The 21,687-nt window shown below is 37.4% G+C and overlaps 2 protein-coding genes across 4 annotated transcripts in view; one reads left to right on the forward strand and one right to left on the reverse strand.

Annotated features, from left to right (window-relative positions):
* Positions 1-3,236, forward strand: part of GATB (glutamyl-tRNA amidotransferase subunit B) — a 37,002-nt gene extending 33,766 nt beyond the window's left edge. For both annotated transcript variants that reach the window (XM_034401494.3, XM_034401495.3), the window contains 2 exons: positions 1,317-1,451; positions 2,314-3,236. In XM_034401494.3, coding sequence (XP_034257385.1) covers positions 1,317-1,451; positions 2,314-2,439 — 261 coding nt within the window. In that variant the 3' untranslated portion in view covers positions 2,440-3,236. The remainder of the gene's footprint in view (positions 1-1,316; positions 1,452-2,313) is intronic.
* Positions 3,237-8,787: 5,551 nt separating this feature from the next.
* FHIP1A (FHF complex subunit HOOK interacting protein 1A) overlaps positions 8,788-21,687 on the reverse strand; it is a 76,491-nt gene continuing 63,591 nt past the window's right edge. For both annotated transcript variants that reach the window (XM_034401492.3, XM_034401491.3), the window contains 3 exons: positions 17,274-17,452; positions 16,861-16,999; positions 8,788-12,350 (listed from right to left, as the gene is read on the reverse strand). In XM_034401492.3, coding sequence (XP_034257383.2) covers positions 12,085-12,350; positions 16,861-16,999; positions 17,274-17,452 — 584 coding nt within the window. In that variant the 3' untranslated portion in view covers positions 8,788-12,084. The remainder of the gene's footprint in view (positions 12,351-16,860; positions 17,000-17,273; positions 17,453-21,687) is intronic.

Genomic DNA, 21,687 nt, shown 5'->3' on the forward strand with positions numbered 1-21,687 from the left:
TCTCAATCCCTTGCTCTTCCAATTCTCTTTTCTCTTTCAATTCCCCCTTATCCGTTAATAACTCCTTATATCTAATAATATTTCCAAACTTAAAAATATTTGGGTGAATTAAGGCTTCCATAGTTGATATAGCCAACAATTCTGCGGGAATGAATTTTGCTATTTCATTTGATTGTGACATATACAAATGTCTCATCTGTGTTATCCTCCCCAGTCCAAGCTTCACAATGTATTCATAATGATGAACAGAGAACCCAAATTATTCTCTAAGTGCAAACATGCCCTAAAAGTTAAAAGGTTCAACTCACTATATTCAAACCGTGATGCAGACTATATTCATACACATTGGTTAGCATGTAATGTAGAAAATGGTTCTTTTATTTCATTTAACCTCCTTTTCTAAGTAATTGGATAATCCTAAATTTTTATAGAACTAACTGATGAATTGATACTATTCTCTTTAATATTATCAAGAATAGGGGGGAGGTGGAGGCAAATGATTGAATTGTGGAAAACCCAAACTAAGGAGTGTTTTCTTATATAAAGCCTCAGAACATTTGTGAGCTAAAGGAAAAGTCCATTCAAGCCAGGAAATACGTTTTAAGTGATGGCAGGAATTATTACGAATGCAGTTTTTGTTTTTGGTCCCTACAAGCCAGTGTTAATTGCTGGTGACCGCCTGGACTGGACACATCCCTGCAGTCTTCTTAATAAGATTTCAGAAGTAGTTTGCCATTGCCTTCTTCCTAGGGCTGAAAGAGACTGACTGGCTCAAAACTTCATGGCAGGATTAGAGCTCACAATCTTCTAGTTTCTAGCCTGTTGCCTTAACAACTACAACAAACTGACTGTCACTGAATGCTATTAAAATTTAGGAAAACCTTTAAAACAGCTCAGGACAATAAAAATGTTTCCTAATTCTAAAGTAGAGGTACTGCTGCTGCTATTAGCTGTGTTTTAGCATGACTGAAAAGATGAAACAGGAGTTGCATGATCTTTCAAGAGGGTCCTAAGCAAAACTAAAACAATCAAAACAATTTGGAATGAAAATAATAAATAGGACACAACTATAAAATTGATAGTCTGCACAGAAGTCTCCTTATTTGAAGAAGTAGAATAACATTTGAATTAAGTGGAAAACCAAACCATGAATTTTCTACCTGTCTAGACTGGTATCTCTTTTGAGTAACAAGGGGAAATTTGAAGCCTTAACTGCTTGCCTTTTTTACCTTCTTTGCCTTCTCAATTTGATCTTGCCTTCTGAAAGACAAGAGGCATTTTTCAACCATCAATTTTCTTTTATCTTGATGCTGCAGGTGTTGGAAGAGATGTGGAAGAGGGATGAGAAGTCTCCAGCTCTGATTGTAAAAGAAAAGAAACTCAATCTAATCCTGGATTGGAATGAACTTGAGAGCATCTGTCAGACTGTGATGAGAGACCATCAGAAAGAGGTGATATTGATCACAGACCAGGGAAATTGGGAAGAAAGAGGTTTTGACACTTTAGGGTGGGTAATGGAGATACGAAATGTAAACTGCCTTTACCATTCAGATTGCTATGTTGTTTGGCAACTCTTGAGAGAGAAAAAAAATGGAACAATTTGCTTTGACACATGAAATGGCCACAAAAGACAGAAACTGACCTAACAACTAAGACCTGCTTGCTGGGGATGGCTCAGATTACATGACTTGAATGCTTTCTGGACAGCAAAGAGGCATTTCACTTTTGTATAAACGGTGTAAAAACAATCCTGTTTGTTCCTGAACATATAGCTCAATGCTGATTTTTCTGAAGCCTTTAAAACAGGGGTGAAATGCTACCGGTTCGCTCCAGTTCGGTCAAACCGTAGTTAAAAAAGCTACCGGTTCGGACAAACTGGTAGTTAGCTACCGGTTCTGTTGAACCAGCAGTTTAAAAAGTTACTGGCTTGGGCAAACTGGTAATTAGCTACCGGTTCTGTTGAACCAGCAGTTTAAAAAGCTACTGGTTCGGGTGAACCAGTAGTTAAAAAAAGCTACCAACCGGTATTTCCGATTAGCTGTGGTGCGGGGTTTAACTTTGCTAAAGCAGGATTTCCTGCTTTCTAGCAAAGCTAAATCACAGCTGATTCGCCCCCCCCTCCCCCCGGCTGTTCTACTTACCTTTCCAAGCCTCCTTTTGGCATGCAGTGCGCATACGTGGCCAGCGAACTAGTAGCAGACCGGTTCGGATTTCACCATTGCTTTAAAATAAAAGTTATTCAAAGATGTAGTTATATAATAATGTTCAGTACAATCAATCATAACCCATCATGTATGAAACTTCTCTATTTAGGTGGCAGAGATAAAGAGCGGCAACCTGAAGGTTCTGAATTCCATAATTGGACATGTCCAAAGAACCACAAGAGGACGATCAGATCCTGTAACTGTGAAACAAATTCTAGAAAAGCTGCTATCATAGAGGACTAAAAATTATGTGTCTGATCTACTGTTCTTAACATTCTCAATAGCATCAAACCATTGTGTAAGTTTTAATGCAATGCTGAGACCAATTTATCGTTTTTAGCCATTTTTCTGGGAGGGAGAGCATGTTAGGTCCTCTTATGTTCCTATAAATTCAGAATATAAACTCTACAAAGAAGAAAAAAGACTGCAGTGTGCATGAGTTTTCTGAAACCTGCTTTTCTAATATCGTGGTATATAGCAAAAATTATACATTTTTGATAACTGGATATTAACTATAGCCTTCTAATGTAGCTTCTTATAAATAATCAAATCATTTCTAGTCTTGCTTCAAAGAATTAAACAGAATTAGCAGATGAAGCAGATAGAATCATTTTCTAAACTAGCGTAATAATGGATCTTCTAGCTCCAGTCATTATTATTTCTTACAGACTCAATTCTGGAATTCTTTACTGACTTAAGCCTTGTGGCACATCCCTAAACACTGGTAGGGTTCCCACACTATTCCAAAATTTTAAATTTTTAAAGTTTATTTATTTTTATTTATTCTATCTTACCTTTATTATTTTTGTAAATAACCTAAGATGCTGAACATATATTCCTTCCTATGTTACCCCCAACAATTCAAAGTCAAAAATAAACTGAGCGTCAACAGAAAGTCTTCATTTCCCATAGATAGAGATCGTCTTCTGAACCTTTGTGTTGCCATCTGGTGGTCAGCCAGGAGAGGAATTATTTAGGACTCTTAAGATAATAGGCTCAGACCAAATGAAATAGCAAAAAATAGAATAAAAACAATTATTGAATAATAAGAGCGCAATAAAGAAAGAAAGGCATACCAATTTGTATCTCGTCAACTTACCAAAAATGAAAAAAGGACGTGGAGCTGTCAGTTGCACAGAACTTTTTTTTCCCCTGGACTTGATTCACCATTGATGTTTAAACTGTTTGTGGGATGTTACCACCTTTTTATACTTAAGAGATAGGAAGTAGAAACAGTAACACAAAAAGAAAACAGACCATCTGTAAAATGCTTTCTAACAAAATAGATACTCTCACAACTTTGTCAAAAAAATAATACAGTATTCTACTACATGCTCAGGGATGCAGTGGCTAAGACGCTAAGTTTGTCGATCGAAAGGTCGGCAGTTCAGTGGTTCGAATCCCTAGTGCCGCGTAACCGGGTGAGCTCCTGTTACTTGTCCCAGCTTCTGCCAACCTAGCAGTTTGAAAGCACATAAAAAATGCAAGTAGAAAAATAGAGACCACCTTTGGTGGGAAGATAACAGCGTTCCGTGCGCCTTTGGCGTTTAGTCATGCCAACCACATGACCACAGAGATGTCTTCGGACAGCGCTGGCTCTTTGGCTTTGAAACGGAGATGAGCACCGCCCCCTAGAGTTGAGAATGACTAGCCCATATGTGCAAGGGGAACCTTTACCTTACTACATACATAAAGGCTATTTACTGTTTTGCAAGATGATAATCAAGAGAGATGTACAAAAGAATACATGCACAAAACAAACTGGATTCAGGTAACCTGTGCTTAAAAGCCAAATACACATTTTGGTCTGGATACAGAATGAAATCGGGCTATTGTTGCGTTGGGTTGGTCAACAAATTGATTTGGTTGTTGCAGGCAGAAGTGAGTTTTTGTTTGCTTTTGAAGTCGGATAAATAGAGAAAAACCAAACCAAGGTGCTTTCTTGATTATGGTTTGGGCCTATAATGCTAGTGGTGATGTATGCAATCAGTGAAAGATTAAAAGTTAGAGGCTAATCCTTTGCATGACTGTTTTAACTTTATGGGGGAGCCATGCTCTTTCTTCCCGTCAGCCAAATGGACAGCAACAGCAGTGCCTGATAAGGAGCCAGAGAGAGATTGGGGATGGGGAGCCCTGGGGAGCTCCTAAGATGAGGACAGTAAGAAAAAAACGGTGCACAGATGCAGAAGGCAGTAATCTAAATCTGTCCCTGCTCAATTTGTATAAGATATCTCTGGATCCTTCCAGGTGGGACGACACAAAACTTGACACTTTTTCATTTTGCTTAACTTAAAAGTATAATGCATCCAAAACAGTTTCTCAGAACTTGTGAGATGCGGTTGTTTGCAGTTGGAAACAATTTCCGTTTAAACCTAATCCAGCAATAATTCTAGGAACAACACTTACCGTATAAATCAGAGGGGTGCCATTAAAAAATACTACATTTAAAATATCCCATTTCATATTAAGCAATGTGAAAACATATTCTATGACCAGTTTTTTATTTAAAAAAAAAAAACCAAGCAACCATGTTGCATGATTTCTGAACCTATGCATAATGAACTTGTTTTTTCCATAGTGCTGCTTTTGCATAACACCCTGTGCAAAAGCATTGTTGTAATATTTTGAACTTATGAACACCATAATTGTATATTGTTATTGATAAAAACTTACCTCAAAGTGTGTGGTGCTCATCTTCATAAAGAAACATAATATATATAAAAATGTAGACATTCAATTTAAATAGAGGCGAATAAATACCCATACCCAGAAAAAATTGCTGGAAGTACCCTGGGCTCCAACTGGAGAGATGGAATTTAGTAAAATAGTTTATTTAAATAGTTAAGGAATGCTGTTAACGCAATACTACTGAAAAAGTATTTCAGAGATTGCTTACTTCTTAAATGCCTTTTTTGGTATAGTACCCATCACTGAATTATCCCAAATAGCTTACTTATGCAAGCAATCCAGAGCCACATTAACCAAGATGCAATTTTCCCTTTCCCTGAGATGGCATTTATATCAGAATAATTACAACACTACAGCTTGAATTAGTGCTATAATCATGGCTGGGTAATTACAGCAGTACACTGCAGCACTCGATTTCAGAGCCTTCTGAAAGATTTGTGGGCTTTTGATGTGTGAAATGCAGCCCAGAATAGTTTTCTCAGGTCTTATATTCACAGAGGTATATTGTCTGCTCACAGCATTTTTGTGACTGTAATATTTACTTTCCAATGTTTATAATTTCATTGTTTTCTACTTTTAAAGATTTCTCTAGTAACTCGTAACAGTAGCTCTATATAGTAAAAGGAAAATATAAATTGCTGTTGTCTCTTTGTTTATGGAGTCTTAGCTCCCTCACTCCCCAAACTCAAAGCAGCCTCCGTACAAATCAAAATGGTTTCTCCATGCGGTTATTAGAGGGCCCCACACCCATCTCAATGGCACCTAAATGACATAAAGGTCACAACAGAATCACAGCGAGTGTGGTGTGGAAAATATTTAATCAGAGTTGCCCCATCACACAAGCTATGGTTTAAATTCAAAATAGAGGTAGTCCTCAACTTACAACCATTTATTTAGTGGCCATTCAAAGCCACAATGATACTGAAAAAAGCTACCTACAAACGTGTTTTACACAACCATTGCAGCCTCCCCATGGTCACATGATCAAAATCCAAAATCCAGCTGCATGGACAGTTGTATTGCCCCGAGATCATGTGACTACCATTTGTAATTTTCCCATCCGACTTCCAACAAGCAAAGTCAATGGGGAATCCAGATTCATTTAGCAACTATTGCAATGATTCGCTTAACAACTCTGGCAAAAAAATATTGTAAAATGGGGCAAAATTCACTTAGCTCACTGTTTTGCTTAGCAACAGAAATTTTGGGCTCAGTTGTGCTTGTAAGTTGAGGACTACCTGTAACATGGTAAAATTCTCATGTCCTACATACACTATATAACCACTAAGCAAATTTACTCTTCACCCTGCCATTTTAAGGCTTATGAAAAATGCAAATGGAGAAAACGTTTGTTTCTTGGGAAACTCCTATTATAAGTATATTGCAGTGCCACTGCTGTAGTAGCTTACTTTTATTCAAAAGGAGATTAAAAACAATACAGACTGGTTTCACAAAGGTGATTTTTTTTTTTTAGTGTTTCAGAAGGAAAATGTAGCAGCCCTTCTATCTGTCAGACTTTGGGGAACAAGGAAGGATGGCGATCTCTTTTCTTCACATTTTAGACTTCCCTTGTTGCTTTCTCTCCATTCCTAAACCATATCCGTTCCCAATCACCAATGTTCTTTTTCTTATTTGTGTTGGTAGGAGGGGAAAAGTTATATATGTCTTTTAGATTGAAGATCAGTGAAAGATTAGTGAGAGGCTGACTAGTATCTATCTCTTCCCACTTATTACTATAACCATGTTGCTTGTATCTTTCAATTGTTTTTGTTTCCTAGTACGATTTGATAGCTTATTGTAACCTTGACTATCACTTAAGTGTTATATCTTTTTACTCTTGAATGTATTTTATTCTCCTTATGTACACTTGAGAGCATATACACCTAAGACAAATTCCTTGTGTGTCCAATCACACTTGGCCAATAAAGAATTCTTCCAACATTTCGGTGAATTGCTGGGGAACATCTTCGCTATGCTGGCTGGTGGTAGATGCCATCTATGGAACATTTTCAACTGGTTTTCCTTGTATGCCGTTGATAATGTCAATTTCATGTTTATTTGCCACATCTTTTCCCACTTCTCTAATTCTACTGTGTGATTGAAATTCCTTGCCCATTTAATCATAGCATCTTTCACTATTTCCTCTTCCATTTTATACCGTAATAAGAATTTGTATATTTTGCTAATTAGTTTCTGTTCCATCCCAAATACAATTTTATCTAATTCGTTTTGTTCCAATTGTACCTCATTTGTCTTTATATCTTCTATAAATTTAGATCTTATTTGTAAATACTTTTTTTTTTAAAGTATGACTTTTGTCACAAAGAACTTTATGTATATATGCCTTCTGGCATATCTTCTACATAACCATATGTATATATAAACATGTTTCACAAGCAGACATTCACTGAAGTGTGGAGAGAATCTACAGCATTACAGAGGATTTGTCTCAGGATTGCCCTCCGTTTCCCCAGATGCTCTGATGTTTACTTTGTTTTTACTTTGCCAGTACAGAAACCTCCCCAATATAGGCCACTCAATGTAGGCATCATACAGCAAACTATCCAGTCTACTACATACAGTAGTTCAATACCATGTGCTCTGCAAGACTGAACAACTCACAAGCAAGCAGCAAGCCTCCAACAAACACTCTGTGGCTGGCTGCTCATCATCACAGCCAGCTATGCTAAGGGAGATGCAGCTGTGACATTTAACAGGAAGGGGGCTAGAACAATACTGCCAGTTTTTAGTTGCTGGATTCAATTTTTGGATTTCCTCGTACATTCCCAGGTTTGGCTTGCTTCTGTTCATGTCTTGAGCTTTCGGATCTCCTTATGCTTTTCTGACCACAGAGTGCTAGAGTTGCTTTAAGTCTCTTCGTCATTTCTCAGCAAACTCGGCATGCAAACATAAATCCTGTTATTCAATTTCCTGTTTTGTTGCCTTGCATTCTTTGCACTATCTGCATACATATTTTTTCACACCTTGGCTTTTATCTAATTGCTAATCTCTTACCCAAGCACATTTTTAATGTATGCTTGCCTCTGGCACGTCAGAAAGACTTGTACATGTACACATCGACAAACTCTGAAGCAGATTCCCTAAAATTCTAGGTCGTCTTCTCTTCAAATATATACCTTAGTTCCCCTGTCCTGAAATAAATTGGGAATGCTATAAATACCAATACGTTCCACCATAGCTTTGTTGCTAGCTAATCACATATGCATAGGAACTTTGGAGCGAGTGATAAGAGAACAGAAAATAACTCAAAACTATTTCTCTCTCTACATCACCTTTGTTTGTTAGTAAGGTAACGAGTTTAGTTTCCCATAGGAGAATATGGAACAGCTATGAAATTGTCATAAAGGAAGATGCACTTAAAAGCTTCCAAGATGACTTGTTAAAATCACAGAGGATTTTTGGGAGAAGTTGTTTATGAACAAATTGGCTGGCAGCTAGAGGTTTTACGCTGAATAATGTGGATCAGACAGTTTTGGCAGCTACTGAAAATGGAATAATGGAGCCTGTTGGTTTCTATTCAGAGAAAGCTTAGCTGGTAAACTGAATGGGGACTGAGCAGTTTTGTTTTATTTATTCAATTTGTATAGTCACCATCTCAACAAATGACTTCGGATTGTGAACAATATAAAATAATTAGTTGTTATTAATTATGATTTATAGATTAGATAAAACCGTAACAAGACTTCCCAGAATGTTCAAGGGGACATTTCAGAAAGAAGGTACTGAAGAGAACATGCATTTAGATGATCCTAGTATTTGGATAAGGTTGAAGATAGATGGAGGAAAAATAAAATACAGTATTTGCTTGTCGGATAAATAACCAGTCAATCATATCATTTTCTCAATATGTAGTGAATGGTACAATGCCAATTACTTTCTTCAAAATAGTTTTTATTAAAAGCTTTTACATACATAATAAGAAATACATTCAAAGAAAAAATTAGTAAATGTGAAAAAGGAAAGAAGAGAAAAAATAATAAAAACAGAAAATAAAAGAAGTGACTTCTAATCTCCTCTGCAGTTATATATATAATTCTAATAAAGCCTCTCTCTGCTGACAAAATCATATTTCCCTTTTTTCTATAACTTCTAATCTTCAAACCGTAAGTCACAAAATCGTTTTCTAGGTTAAAAAATCAATAAGGTCACCAACAAATGTAGATATTATCCTTTTTCTAATCAAAGAAGTGAGTTTGATCATCTGGGCAAGTTCCACCAATTTCACCAACCATTCCTCCATGATAGTAAATCTGTTCGTCTTTGTGCATATAGTAATCTTGCCATTGTAATAGTCCTCGATTTATGACCGCAATTGAGCCCAAAATTTCCATTGCTTAAGCAAGACAGATCTTAAATGAGTCAGGCCCCATTTTACAAACTTTTTGCCATGGTTGTTAAATGAATCACTGTAGCTGGTAAGTGAATCATGTGGGTTGTTAATCGAATCTAGCTTTCCCCATTGACTTTGCTTTCTAAATTGGTTGCAAATGATAACATGCAGGCCTCCAAGCAACCAAAGTTCGATGATGTAACTGTGGAGATATTGCAATGGTCATAAGTGTGAAAACCGATCACAAGTCACTTCTTTTCAGTGCCGTTGTAACTTTGAATAGTTGCTAAACAAATGGTTGCAAATCGAGGAATACTTGTATATCGAAATAATGCTTCCATTGTTATTTTTTAACTGTTTACCCTTCAGTTCAAAAAGGAACCATTCTGGCTTCAATTGACTACTAATCGGTATAGCGCTTAAATTACTTAAGTTCTTTCCTTAGTCTGGAGTAATTATACACAAAAGAATTGTTATGGAGAACAAATTCAGGTCTAAAGAAAAATGTAAGATGCCCAAGTCGCTACAGTGTTCTTCTTGCCAAAGGAAAGGCAAAGAACTGAGATACGGTATGAGCAAACATGGAAATTAGGACAGAATATAAGAAGATTTTTACATCCTGCAATATTTTGATGAATAATCAAATACACAGGCAGATTCTCCTTTACTTTCTATGCTTAGAGATGCTATATTAACTCTTACCAAAGGAATTACAAACTCTCCCTGCAATTATTAGTTCTTCTAAATATAATTTAAAAACAGATGAAAATAATTTTTTTCCAGCTTTGTCTTTATGCCCATTTTTTTTCACTTGTTCTAAAATAGCTTCTCTTTTCCACCAATGAAAAAAAACCGAAGGCTTTCAATTGTTGGGCCACTTATTGCTCAAAGTTAGCTTCACCACTGGAAGGACAATTACTCTTACTAGTGCAAACTGGAATGCAGCTATAATATACCAATTCATCATGTCTGGACTCTTCTAATGAGTCTCATTACTCAAAAAAGAAAATGTTCTTAAGGAATTCTACACCAATTGTAACAGGTTGCACTGTATATATCCCAGAAAACAATTGGTTTTTTTTTTCTAATTCTAGTAGAGCAATATATTAAAGCCATGTCTATAAAGTGCCATCTTGCAACAGATCAGTGTACATCAAAAAGATTTAACCAACGTACGAATGTACCACAAAGATTTTCTTGAACCAAATAAAATTTCATTAAAAACCATTTGGAAATTTACATTTTCATTTTTTTTTAAACTGACTTACAAAATATACAATCACAATTTTTAGGAATAATTACATTCCTAAGACTATTAAAACCTTTGCTTTTTAGCTTGTCAACAAAAGTTTACAAACATTCTGCAAAAAAAAAAAAAAGGTTACAGCTTGCATAGAAATATTTCACCGTGTGCAAATTTTATTAAAATAAGGCTTGAGGTTTTTTTTTAGCAGCAATCTTTTTTTTTTTTAATGCCAAGAAATGGCAAGAAAATACTCTGCAGTCTGCACTTAACATCCAGTTACTGTACTCATTTAATCTAAATGTCAAAGAAGTCAACAGCTTAGAGCAGGGGTGTCAAACTCTAGCCCGTGGGGGTGCTTAGATCTGGTCCATGGGCTGCTCTGGAAACAGTGAAGGATCAGTCCATGGTTCCTCTGCCAGTGAAAACGGAGCTTGTGAGGGCTGCGAACAGCCCTCCCGGGCTCTGTTTTCACCTGCGACAGCCCAGCAAAAATGGAGCCCATTCGGCCCCCCGAGGTCAAACACAACCAGGGATGAAATGCTCCTGGTTCAGACTGGATCGCCCGATCCGGTAGCGATGGCAGCGGGTGGTTCGGAGAACCAGTAGCAAAAATCCCTGCCCCCCCCATGTCCAGCTGACCCGCGCGATCATCAGAGACTTTTTTTTTTTACTTTTAAAAGCATTTTTTTCGGCCAAAGAGATTGTAGAAAAAATGCTTTTAAAAGTTAAAAAAAAGCCTCTGATGATCATGCGGCTCAGCTGGGATCGTCAGAGGCTTTTAAAAGCATTTTTTCCACAACCTCTTCAGCATAAGAGGTTGTAAAAAAATGTTAAAAGGCTCTGATGATCCTAGCTGAGTTGCCTGATCGTCAGAGGCTTTTCAAAGCATTTTTTTTTACAAACTCTTTGGCCAAAGAGGTTGTAGAAAAAATGCTTTTAAAAGTTTTTAAAAAAGGGAAAAGTTGGCCACGCCCACCCAGTCACATTACTCCATCACCACCAAGCCATACCCACAGAACCAGGAGTAACAAATTTTACATTTCATCACTGAACACAATCTGATATAGCCCTCAATGAAATCGAGTTTGCCCCCCCCCGCCCCCGGCTTTAGAATACCAGACATGTCCACAGCGTAAGGCAACATGGTACGTGTTCAGCACCACCATCTGCTTTCAGCAAATCACAGGCTTAGACTGAATCCATTTGGATTCACAAGTCTAATCCCTGCTAAGGTAGAAGATTGGAGAGAAGATTGCTAGCTTCCCTTTCAACAGTGATCGTCTTATTGGATTGTCATGCTGGACTTAATGAATCTTTGCAAGAAAGAGAGAGATAAAAGATTTTTACTTTGTTTGTATAACTCTATCTTTCTAACCCGGAGAGTCACAACAGCAAAGTTTAAAAGAGAAAACCTGAAAGTCAGCCAAATCAAGGACATAAATAAAGTATTGGCTTCATTACTAATCAATTTCTTATGAAATTGAGACACAACCCAAAAAGTAACAACTTCTCCTGAATCAAGTAATACCAGGAATATGGAGTTCAAATTTGTTTCGTGAGTAGTTCTGCATTTAAAACAAATGTGAGCACATATTTTAAATGTTTTGGAATGGGTAGTAATCCTCAAGGTCAGCCAATAATTTATAGGACAGAATCGAATGTTCCTGTGCAAGAGCTGCTAGTTCCTTGAGAAACTCTGGGAAGAGGGCTGCCGCAAGGATGGTGTTTGGAATGTTAAAGGGAACGTTGGGAAGACCAGAGCCTTTTCTTGCTTTATTTCCCAAGTAAGTCTGGAGGAGGGCTTGGGATGCCTCTGAGAGGTTCTTAACCTTTTCTGTGACACTCTTCTGCTGTCCATTGTCTGCAAAATAAAAAAATAAAAAGTAAAATGTTTGAAATTACTTTAAATGCACATGCAGTGTTAGAAGTTCTAATAAAAAGTATTGGATTATTTTTTACAAGATGTTTAAATGTGTTTTGAGATCATTATTTTAAGTTTCACAACCAGCCTCACAATACAGGTCATCAAAACTCTTATTTTACTATTAAGAAAACTTGACTTATCTTTTGATAAATGGGCTTGTCAACCAAGATTCTTAAGTGTGGAACATCACAACATGCAGAGTTTATATCTGTAAGCAATGTGGCAGTATCAATAACATGAAGCAGCCATTCTAATTCTGGATATTATTTAGGGCTATGTAGTGGGAATTTTTCAGGGTCCTAACAGGTGCATTTCATGTAGTTCTGCTCTTGTGTCCTGCAACTTAAATTAGTGACATGAACATGAAATATAAATCTTTTATATTTATATACAAAATTGATCGTTTGGGAAAGAAAAAATTCATTTTCCTGATAAAAATGATCACCTCATGATAACTTTATGGTCATTACAAACAGTCTTAACAAAATAAAGAGTTGGAAGGAACTTTGGGAGGTCTTCTAATCCAACCTCCTGCTCGAGGAAGAACCCTATACCATATCAGACAAATGGTTGCCTAATATCTACAAATGGTTGTCCGATTTCTAGGCACAGTCTTGTGACAAATTAATTATCTCCTAATTGGTACAATCTGTGTTGATGACATCTGGCTATAGGTATTGTAAGTTGTAACTATTAGGCATTAGTCAGTGATTCCTAAAAAGCTGCTACAAAATGAGAGTGTGAGCAGCAAAAAGAGATTCAGCTTGCAGATTGACCAGAAAAATCAGGGAAGACAAATGATCAAGGCTACAATAAAAGTATATGTAGCTGGAATTAAAAATATGTTCCTGTTTAAAATAGCTTGAATATTTTAAAGGGAAAAATAATCCAAACTGCCTGACAAATTCACTGGATGTTGGGGGTTGTTCATACTGCATGTGTTAAATATTTTGGAGATAGATGAAGCAGGGCTAAATATATCAAAGCAAGCATTTGGTCCATGCCTTGGGGGACACATAAAAAGAGTGGCCACAATTCAAAGGAAAGGCATTAGGCATCTATTTTTCTTTCACAGAAGACTTTAGAAGTCTTGCAAAATAGTTCTGAAAACTATAATATGATGTCAAAAATCTTCTGGTTAACTCAGCCTACTGAAACCAGATTTGTTTGAATCCTAGTCTCCATATGTTGGGTTTTAAATTCAAACTCCAGGGAACAACTACCATATCTCCTAGCAGCCAGTTACTTAATGTATATTTCACATGATTCACTAATTATGTGGATTAGACAATGGTTATAAAAGGTACCAGAAGATATTAGGAGGGCAATCAGAAATGAAGAAGTATTTAAATTAAAATTGGAAGGAAGGAAAGAAAGAAGATCCCAACTGCTTCTTATTAACACTGAAGCAAAGCTTACAATGAAATCAAGGAGCAAAAAAAAAAGGTAGACTATTCTGGAAAAAAATAAAGAAACCACTTTACCAGTTCTACTGTTAAGCAATTAGTCACTATGGTTACTGTTCTCATCAGATTCTGAAAAGTCCCCTTATCCCTGAACGCAGCCACTAATGAAAATTCCTATCTACAACAGCTATAGAAGAACAATCCTCTGACACAAAGATTCTAGCAGAATGCTAATCAAGGCTTGGTAGGGTTAAAAAAGTTAATTCTGAAATCAGAACACATAAACTTCGGTCCACAGAATGCAAGTATGCTATTTTTCTAAAAGACTCCTCAGTATCAATTCCCTTGGAACATATTTTAGAGACTTTTTCAGATCAGCGTTCCAATATTTGAGGGGTTGTCTCAAAGAGGAGGGGGTCAAGCTATTTTCCAAAGCACCTGAAGGCCAGACAAGGTATAATGGATAGAAACTGATCAAGGAGAGATTCAACCTAGAAATATTCTGACAGTGAGAACAATCAACCAATGGAACAGTTTGCCTTCAGAAGCTGTGGGAACTTCAGCACTGGAGGCTTTCAAGAAGAGACTGAACTGCCATCTGTCAGAAATAATGTAGGGTCTCTTGCTTGGGAAGGGGGGTGGATTAGATGACCTACAAGGTCCCTTCCAACTCTTTTAATCTTAATATCCATGGCCCTGAACAGGGAAGCTCCCTTTATTCACCCTGTCTTTTCATGAATTTGATTAAAGGTAATATATTATTACATTTTATGAAAGTAATTTCATCTGCACAGAATTGTTTATTCTTAACCTATAATGAACCAAACAGCAGCAATGATAGGAATTAAATCCAACTTTTAATTGACTCTTCCAGCCTTTATAATTGGAATCATTTCCCTGTTTTTGTCTTCTATATTAAAAATTCAGCTGAATTTCATAAAGCAATTTATAATTTGGGACATGACTTTTCAGATTAAAGTGGGTTCGTTAAAAATTAGGGTTGAGTTACCACTAAGATATGCTCTATATGGAAGATGTATGAGAGTCAATAGAAGCTTCCTGACCTACTCCAATTTACATACAAAACTGACAATTCCATTCATATAAATAGTATGTGAATTGCATTCCATTTACTTCTTTCACATCTGTGCTAATTGGCCTTCTTCTTTTAAGCTCATTCCATGGCCATTGAAGTATTTACATTTTATCACTAGGGGAGCATACATGGTAAGCAGCTGATCTAGTGCAACAGCAACCACATGCCTAGGTTTGCTGTGGGAATAAAATTAGAGCAGATATAATACTCCATATGTAGCCAGATATACTGAAAACATGTTTGTCAAACATTACAATGAAACATGAAAAGGAACAACACTCCCAGTATATTAAGGAATGGTTAGAAAGAGGATCAAGAAGATGCTTAGAAAATTAGATAATCATGTAAAATGTTTACATATGGCATCTCAATTTCAATTACAAATTATAAACCAGTCATTTGTCAAATAAATAATGATGTAACAAAATCCTATAAACCAAAGTTCAAAAAACAGTTTGGTACAAGAGATCCTAAAAGAAATAAACCACTAGCTTATACGGAGATTTTTTTTCTTCCTGAATTACTGTTAAACAACTCTTGAGCAATATTCACAATAGCGTTATTTACATAAAATTATCCAGTCATTTTATGCAAGTATCCCAGGTCAAAGTGGGGATGCGGAAAACGATGATTATCTTCTCCCTAGAGCAATGCATTTTTTGTTTTATTAGCCTACAAATTGTTGCCATAAAAGTTGACTAATATGCTAGAATTGACAACAGTATAATCAAAAGGCAGCTGCAATAGGAAAATGTTGTCTCATATGAAATCACCTAACCTTTTCTGCCCTAAAGTGTTTATAGCTAGATTTATTTTTATCACAGATCATTCCACTTGACAAAGTGCATTCATGAGATGTTAGATTTGCTCATCTCTGACAACAATGCATAAACTGCAGAACCTTTTACTACTAGAATTTCCAAATGAACGTTTGGAACTGCTCTGCCCATCATATAGCCTTGCTAAAAATAAAGCGACTTAAAACAATATTATAATAATGGCTGTTACACCTATAGATGGGAATTATTTTGAAAAAGCTGTGCCATTTTAAAATAACAACAATAATAGCAGTCTTGCATAAATAAATGCAATCCATTGCATAAATAAATAAAATTATAGGTGTATAATGGTCTTACCTTCTTGAGAGAAAAGTAGGGTATCAGGAAAGGTAAGACTACAGCTAAGTTGCACATTTATTTTGCATACACAAAGTTTCAGCACTTTGTCGTTCATGAGGACTGAGTTACCGGTTGTTGTTTTTTCTGCTCTAGTTTCTTTGGGACATATGGGTATAGCAGTGAACATTCAATTATGCTAAACCTACTTTAGGGTTTATGATACAGGTTTTATGTAGCTCTACATAATTTAGTTATGTAGCTCAACAGTTGGAAAATTATGCCACCATTTCTAAGCAGTTAGAAAATATTAGGGAACTCAAGAAAAAAGGATTATTCTCTGATTTTCCACCATTAAGATAAACTGATAGTTCAAGCTGACACACGTCCTAGCCATCTAATTTACCTGCCAGCTCTGGTCAAGATCAGTGGTGGGTTGCCCCTGGTTTGGACCAGTTCTATAGAACCGGTAGTAAAACTGGCGGGAGGCTCCGCCCACCAGCCCCAACATCATCAGGAAGCTTCTGTGTATGCTTGCAGAAGCTTCCTGATGATGTTGGGGCTGGTGAAGCAAGCACGCGAACGCAGCCCCATTGCAAACCGGTATTAAAGGTAAGTAGAACCAACCCTGATCAAGATGAACCGAACACTAGATTGGTAAACAATGCCAACTATCTTTACCTAAAAAGAATGGTGGGTAGGAAAATTCACAAAATTAATCCTAACAATTATCTAGAATAACTTTGCACTGTATATAGCTTATTTTCCATTTATTCAATTCTTATTAAAGCCAGAAAAAAAATGTTTAATTGATCAGGAATGATTATTACCTTTATTTAATGATTCTAAAGGAACATCCAGGGCATCTACTCGTAAAAGCAGGTACTTTTGTGCTTGTATCAAGAGAGCAGGGAAATCTTTTTCAATGGAAGCAAACTGCTCAATTTTATTCTTTATAGATGCCAGCACCTGACCAAGAATAAAGTAAAATAAATAAATAGCACCTGTACAGCTACAAATACATTTATTTATTAAATTATGACTGAATTGTGTACTTTGTCCTTAATAACTCATCATACTGTGATATTTTACATTCTCTTGATTTAAACAATTACATTTTAACAAATCAATATTAAGATATCGCTCTTCAAAAACTGAAGGAAAAACTTAAATTTTTAAAAAATGATAACTGCTGCACTTTAAAGTGAGTTTTAAAAGATTTCTTTTTAGTATTAAATAGTACCTGGTACAGAGACCGCACACTAGGCTGAAATACCATATTTGTATTGAGCAAAAAGGAACGAAGAAGAGGTTGTGGGTAACTGGCTAGGTGAGTAATTATTCCAATGAGCAGCAAATTCACATGCAAGGAGTTTTCCAACATGTTTTCCAGTTTTGATAGCACCACGCTGATAAACGGGCCTGCAGATTTAAAAAGCAAAATCAAAACAAAGCAGGTTTTTGAATCGTTAAGAAAGGAGAAGAAAAGGAAAAGGGAGTTTGTGAGATCTGATCCAACTCATAGCATCAACATATTTTATGATTTTATTTAAAATTAGCAGCATTAGGCCAGTTATTAGTTTCGTTTGCAGGCATACAAATTCAAACAGTAATTACAGCAGGTAAGCAACCGTTAATCAGGCTGCATTCCTTTCTTTCAGCTCTCTTGCCTCTTCTTCCGCTAAGGAGCAGAACTGCAAGAAAAAGAGGCTTGATTTATTAGCATCTGGCCAAGCATTTTTAAAATGAATTGCCTTTCCACTGGATAGGAGTGCAGCCCAGTGCATTAACAAAATGTATGCATTGCTATTTCTAGACTCCTACTTAGTGTTAAAAAAAAGAAGCATTGACTGGTATTGGCTGGCATCGTCTCTCTCAAGCTGGCAGGATATGATTTCTCCCTTACCCCACTTTCCACAGAAGCCATATGCAAGGAGTAGAAGCATCCCTCATGGTACTTCACCTTCAGTCCTGAAACCCCCAATCAACCCTTGTCTAGCCTGATGTTGTGGCCCACTAATGGCCAGTGGAGCTGGCAGCAGAGTCAGACAGTGAGGAGGTTGGGGAGGAACATGGGCCAGTCCTGGAGGTTGGGGAAAGGTCAGACAAGGGCTCTGAGTCGGAGGCAGAGAGGGAGACAGACAGCAGCAAGGCAGAGGAACAGCTGGAGCCCGTTCCCAGTATGCGCATGCGCAGAGCTGCCATAAGACAAGAACAACTCAGAAAGCAGGGTCGACTTGGGAGTAAAGACACACCTTGGAGATGATTGGCCCCTCCCATAGGAAACTAAAGAGGAACGAATGGGAAGGGGTTTTTTGCAGGAAACAATTCGGTCGTTTCAACAGTGGAAAATTCTGTTCGTGACTCTTAGAGACTCTGTGCCAAATTTTGCCTTACTCTGCATTTGAAAACAAGTTACGTGACAGCTTGCCAAGTGAGATAAGGTGTGTTGATAAATATTCCTTTGAAAAACTGTTTGAAAAAGCATTGCTGACTGTGAATGACAGTAATTTGCAGTCGCGTAAATAAAAGAGGTTTTGTCGGGACCAAAACTCTGCTTCCTGCTTTTTAAGAAAGCCTAGGTCAGAACATCTGGGTCCTCCTGAAACCAAGGATCCTTCAGCAGCCAATATTGTCTAGAATCTATTCGGGGTGGGGGAGAGTTGGCAGTCATTCCTCTGGGCGTTTCCAAAAAGTCTTATGTCCCTGGTTCCCTCCTTCCTTTTGCCAGCACAGCAGCTGATCTTTTTCGGTGAGAAAAGATGTTACCCAATGAATTTCTTTGGGTGAATGTAAGACAGGATAACAGACAGCCCTAGGGTGTGACATGCTGTTACAGGAGCTCTGATATTAAAAATTGGATTAAGAACCACAGCCATCGGGTATTCTGCATTTCTCTTTTTCAACAAAAAGACAGGAACTGATGGCATTACAACTGGTACATTTAAGGCTAATATGGAATACATATGCCTGGGCAGAGGATAGGGAGCATATACTGAACAGTGTATAATCATCATCATCATCATCATCATAACTTTATTGTCATTGTATGTGTATACACAGTATACCCATACAACATGCTGCCTGTCCCAGTGTACAACAATATGACTTCGCAATAAGCACAGCTGCTCCAAAAACAAACAAAAACAAACAAACAAACAAACAAAAAGAAATATTTATAAAGAGACGGAGAATTCCAATACTGTTGTAATTTCCCCTTTATTTTCCTCCAGATTTTAAATGGAGAGGGGGGCGGGAGGGAGAGAGAAATCCTCCTATCCTATTTCTCAGGAGTTGAAGTATCAGTGACATTCTGAATTTAGCAACCCTCCAAATCGAGGTCTCTTCTCCCGTTGTCTTCCCACGCATTCCAAATAATTGTTGCCCCTGGAAAATATAGCTTTCAAAGAGATAAAGTAAATTATAGCTTGGCCTATACCAGTGTTGGCGAATCTTTTCGGCACTGAATGCATGTGCATGTTGGGAAGATGATCTTCCAGTTTCCAGTGCGCGCATGCACACTGGCCATTTGATCTTCCTGCTTCTGGTGCGCATGCACGCATGAAGATGAACTGGCCAGTGTGCATGCGCTAGCCAGAAACTAGAACAGCAGCAGCCCGGTGCATGTGTGCACACCGGGAAGATGGTCTTCCGGTTTCTTGCGCACACATGCGCACTGGCCACCTGATCTTCCAGTTTCTGGCTCATATGCATGTGCGAAGACCAGCTAGCCGGGGCACATGCGTGCGCTGGAAGCCAGACGATCATCTTCCTGGTACACACATGTGCACCAGGCAGCTGCTTTTCCAGTTTCCTGCGCTCCCGAGTGCATGAAGACCAGCTGCCTGGTGTTTGGAACCTGGAAGAACAATGGGCGATGGCTTGCATGCCCAGAAAGATGGCTCTGTGTGCCACTTCTGGCACGCATGCCATAAATTCACCATCACGGGCCTATACTGTTATTTTTCACAGAATGGAATGGGGCAAAGTAATCCCACTCTCCTTTTAGCTTCCTATAGTTTGCCATACTTTACAAATGTCACTCAGGATTGGCATATTGCATTGATGGAACTAGCCAAGATTGGTTTTGGGTTACAGATGTTTTGTTACTATGCAAGACAACATTATCAGTGGAGAAAATTTGAGGAAGTGAGATTGGCAGAGATTATGCATGCATCTGTCTTGCTGCTTGCATGGTGCTACAAGTGAACGCTGTTCTTCAACTGAATGATGTCTTGTTGGTAGATTTTGACTTGCAAGATGACATCTTTGTCTTGTCTGTGAAATCAGCTTTTTTTTTTTTTGATGGGATGGCTCACTGAGAGGCTATTTTCTTTCCCTGTGATTGTTGAATTTGTTTAGGTTTTTATTACTGATTCCATAAAATGGATCTATCTATTAATATCAGAATTAGTTGATTACTTTGTGATATGGGGAAAATATTGAGGGTTGCTCCATGCACTACTTCTGGGTCTTTGGATATGTTTTCAGATAGGTCTATAAACAGGTTTTAAGTCTTTATATCTATGGATCACTGTTTGGCTAGACTGTCATTCTTTCTAAAAGCGCTCTCGCACTTTTCATATCTAATAACAGAAAAACATTACAATTCAACAGTCACAAAAATGGAACAATATCCTCCCAGCAAACAATTCCATCATACAGAAATCAACACTGTCAATCACACAGGAAGCAATCAACACAGATTGGAGCATCATCTTATCAGGCAAAAAAAAAAATCTACAAGAACGCATCAATCACTTGCAAAACAATATCGGCCAATAAAATCATTGCATTGGAGCACATACAAAGCAGGCCGGAGAGAAAGACCAATCAACAAATCAACTGAACTCACTTTTCCTAATTCATACATTACATGAATTCATACATTCATACATCCTGTTACCCAGAAGGGAAATCTGCATTCCCAAAACCATTCTCAGATAGTAGCAACAGTGTAGTATTCCAACTTGAGCTACATATGTTCAGTGAAATTGTAAAACCACATAAACAAAATCAGTATGTAGGTGACAGTAAAGGACAAAAACAAATCCTTCATTTTTGTTCTATGTAATTCTCAAATCAAAGATTAATGTTTAGGGACATTTAACATTACTTGGTTAACATTATACATAATATATGTGCTTTAGTATTGTTTTGTATCATTTAGTATCCCATTCCCATTATTCTGATTGATTGAGTGATTGATAGTACATACTAGTCATAAATGAGCTGCAGTGGTACAGTGATTAGAGTGCAGTACTGCAGGCTACTTCTGCTGATCACCGGCTGCCAGCAGTTTGGCTGATCGAATCTCACCAGGCTTAAGGTTGACTCAGCCTTCCATCCTTCCAAGGTCGGTAAAATGAGGACCCAGATTATTGGGGGCAATATGCTGACTCTGTAAACTGCTTACAGAGGGCTGGAAAGCACTGTGAAGCGGTATATAAGTCTAAGTGCTATTGCTGGTGCTATAAAACTCATGACCAAAATAAATGTATTACATATCAAATATAGATATTGATAGCTGGTAGTATTTCTAAGCCATTTTAAAATCTGACCTGGACAAGAGCATAAAAGTGATGTTTGTCCCTTGACAAAGTAAACAGTGCAAACTTCCAACAGAGACTCTTATTTTTTAAGGCCCAAAATCAGCA

The sequence above is a fragment of the Pantherophis guttatus genome, chromosome 8 (assembly GCF_059756535.1).
Source record: "Pantherophis guttatus breed Tessera chromosome 8, ASM5975653v1, whole genome shotgun sequence".
NCBI classification, from domain to species: domain Eukaryota; kingdom Metazoa; phylum Chordata; class Lepidosauria; order Squamata; family Colubridae; genus Pantherophis; species Pantherophis guttatus.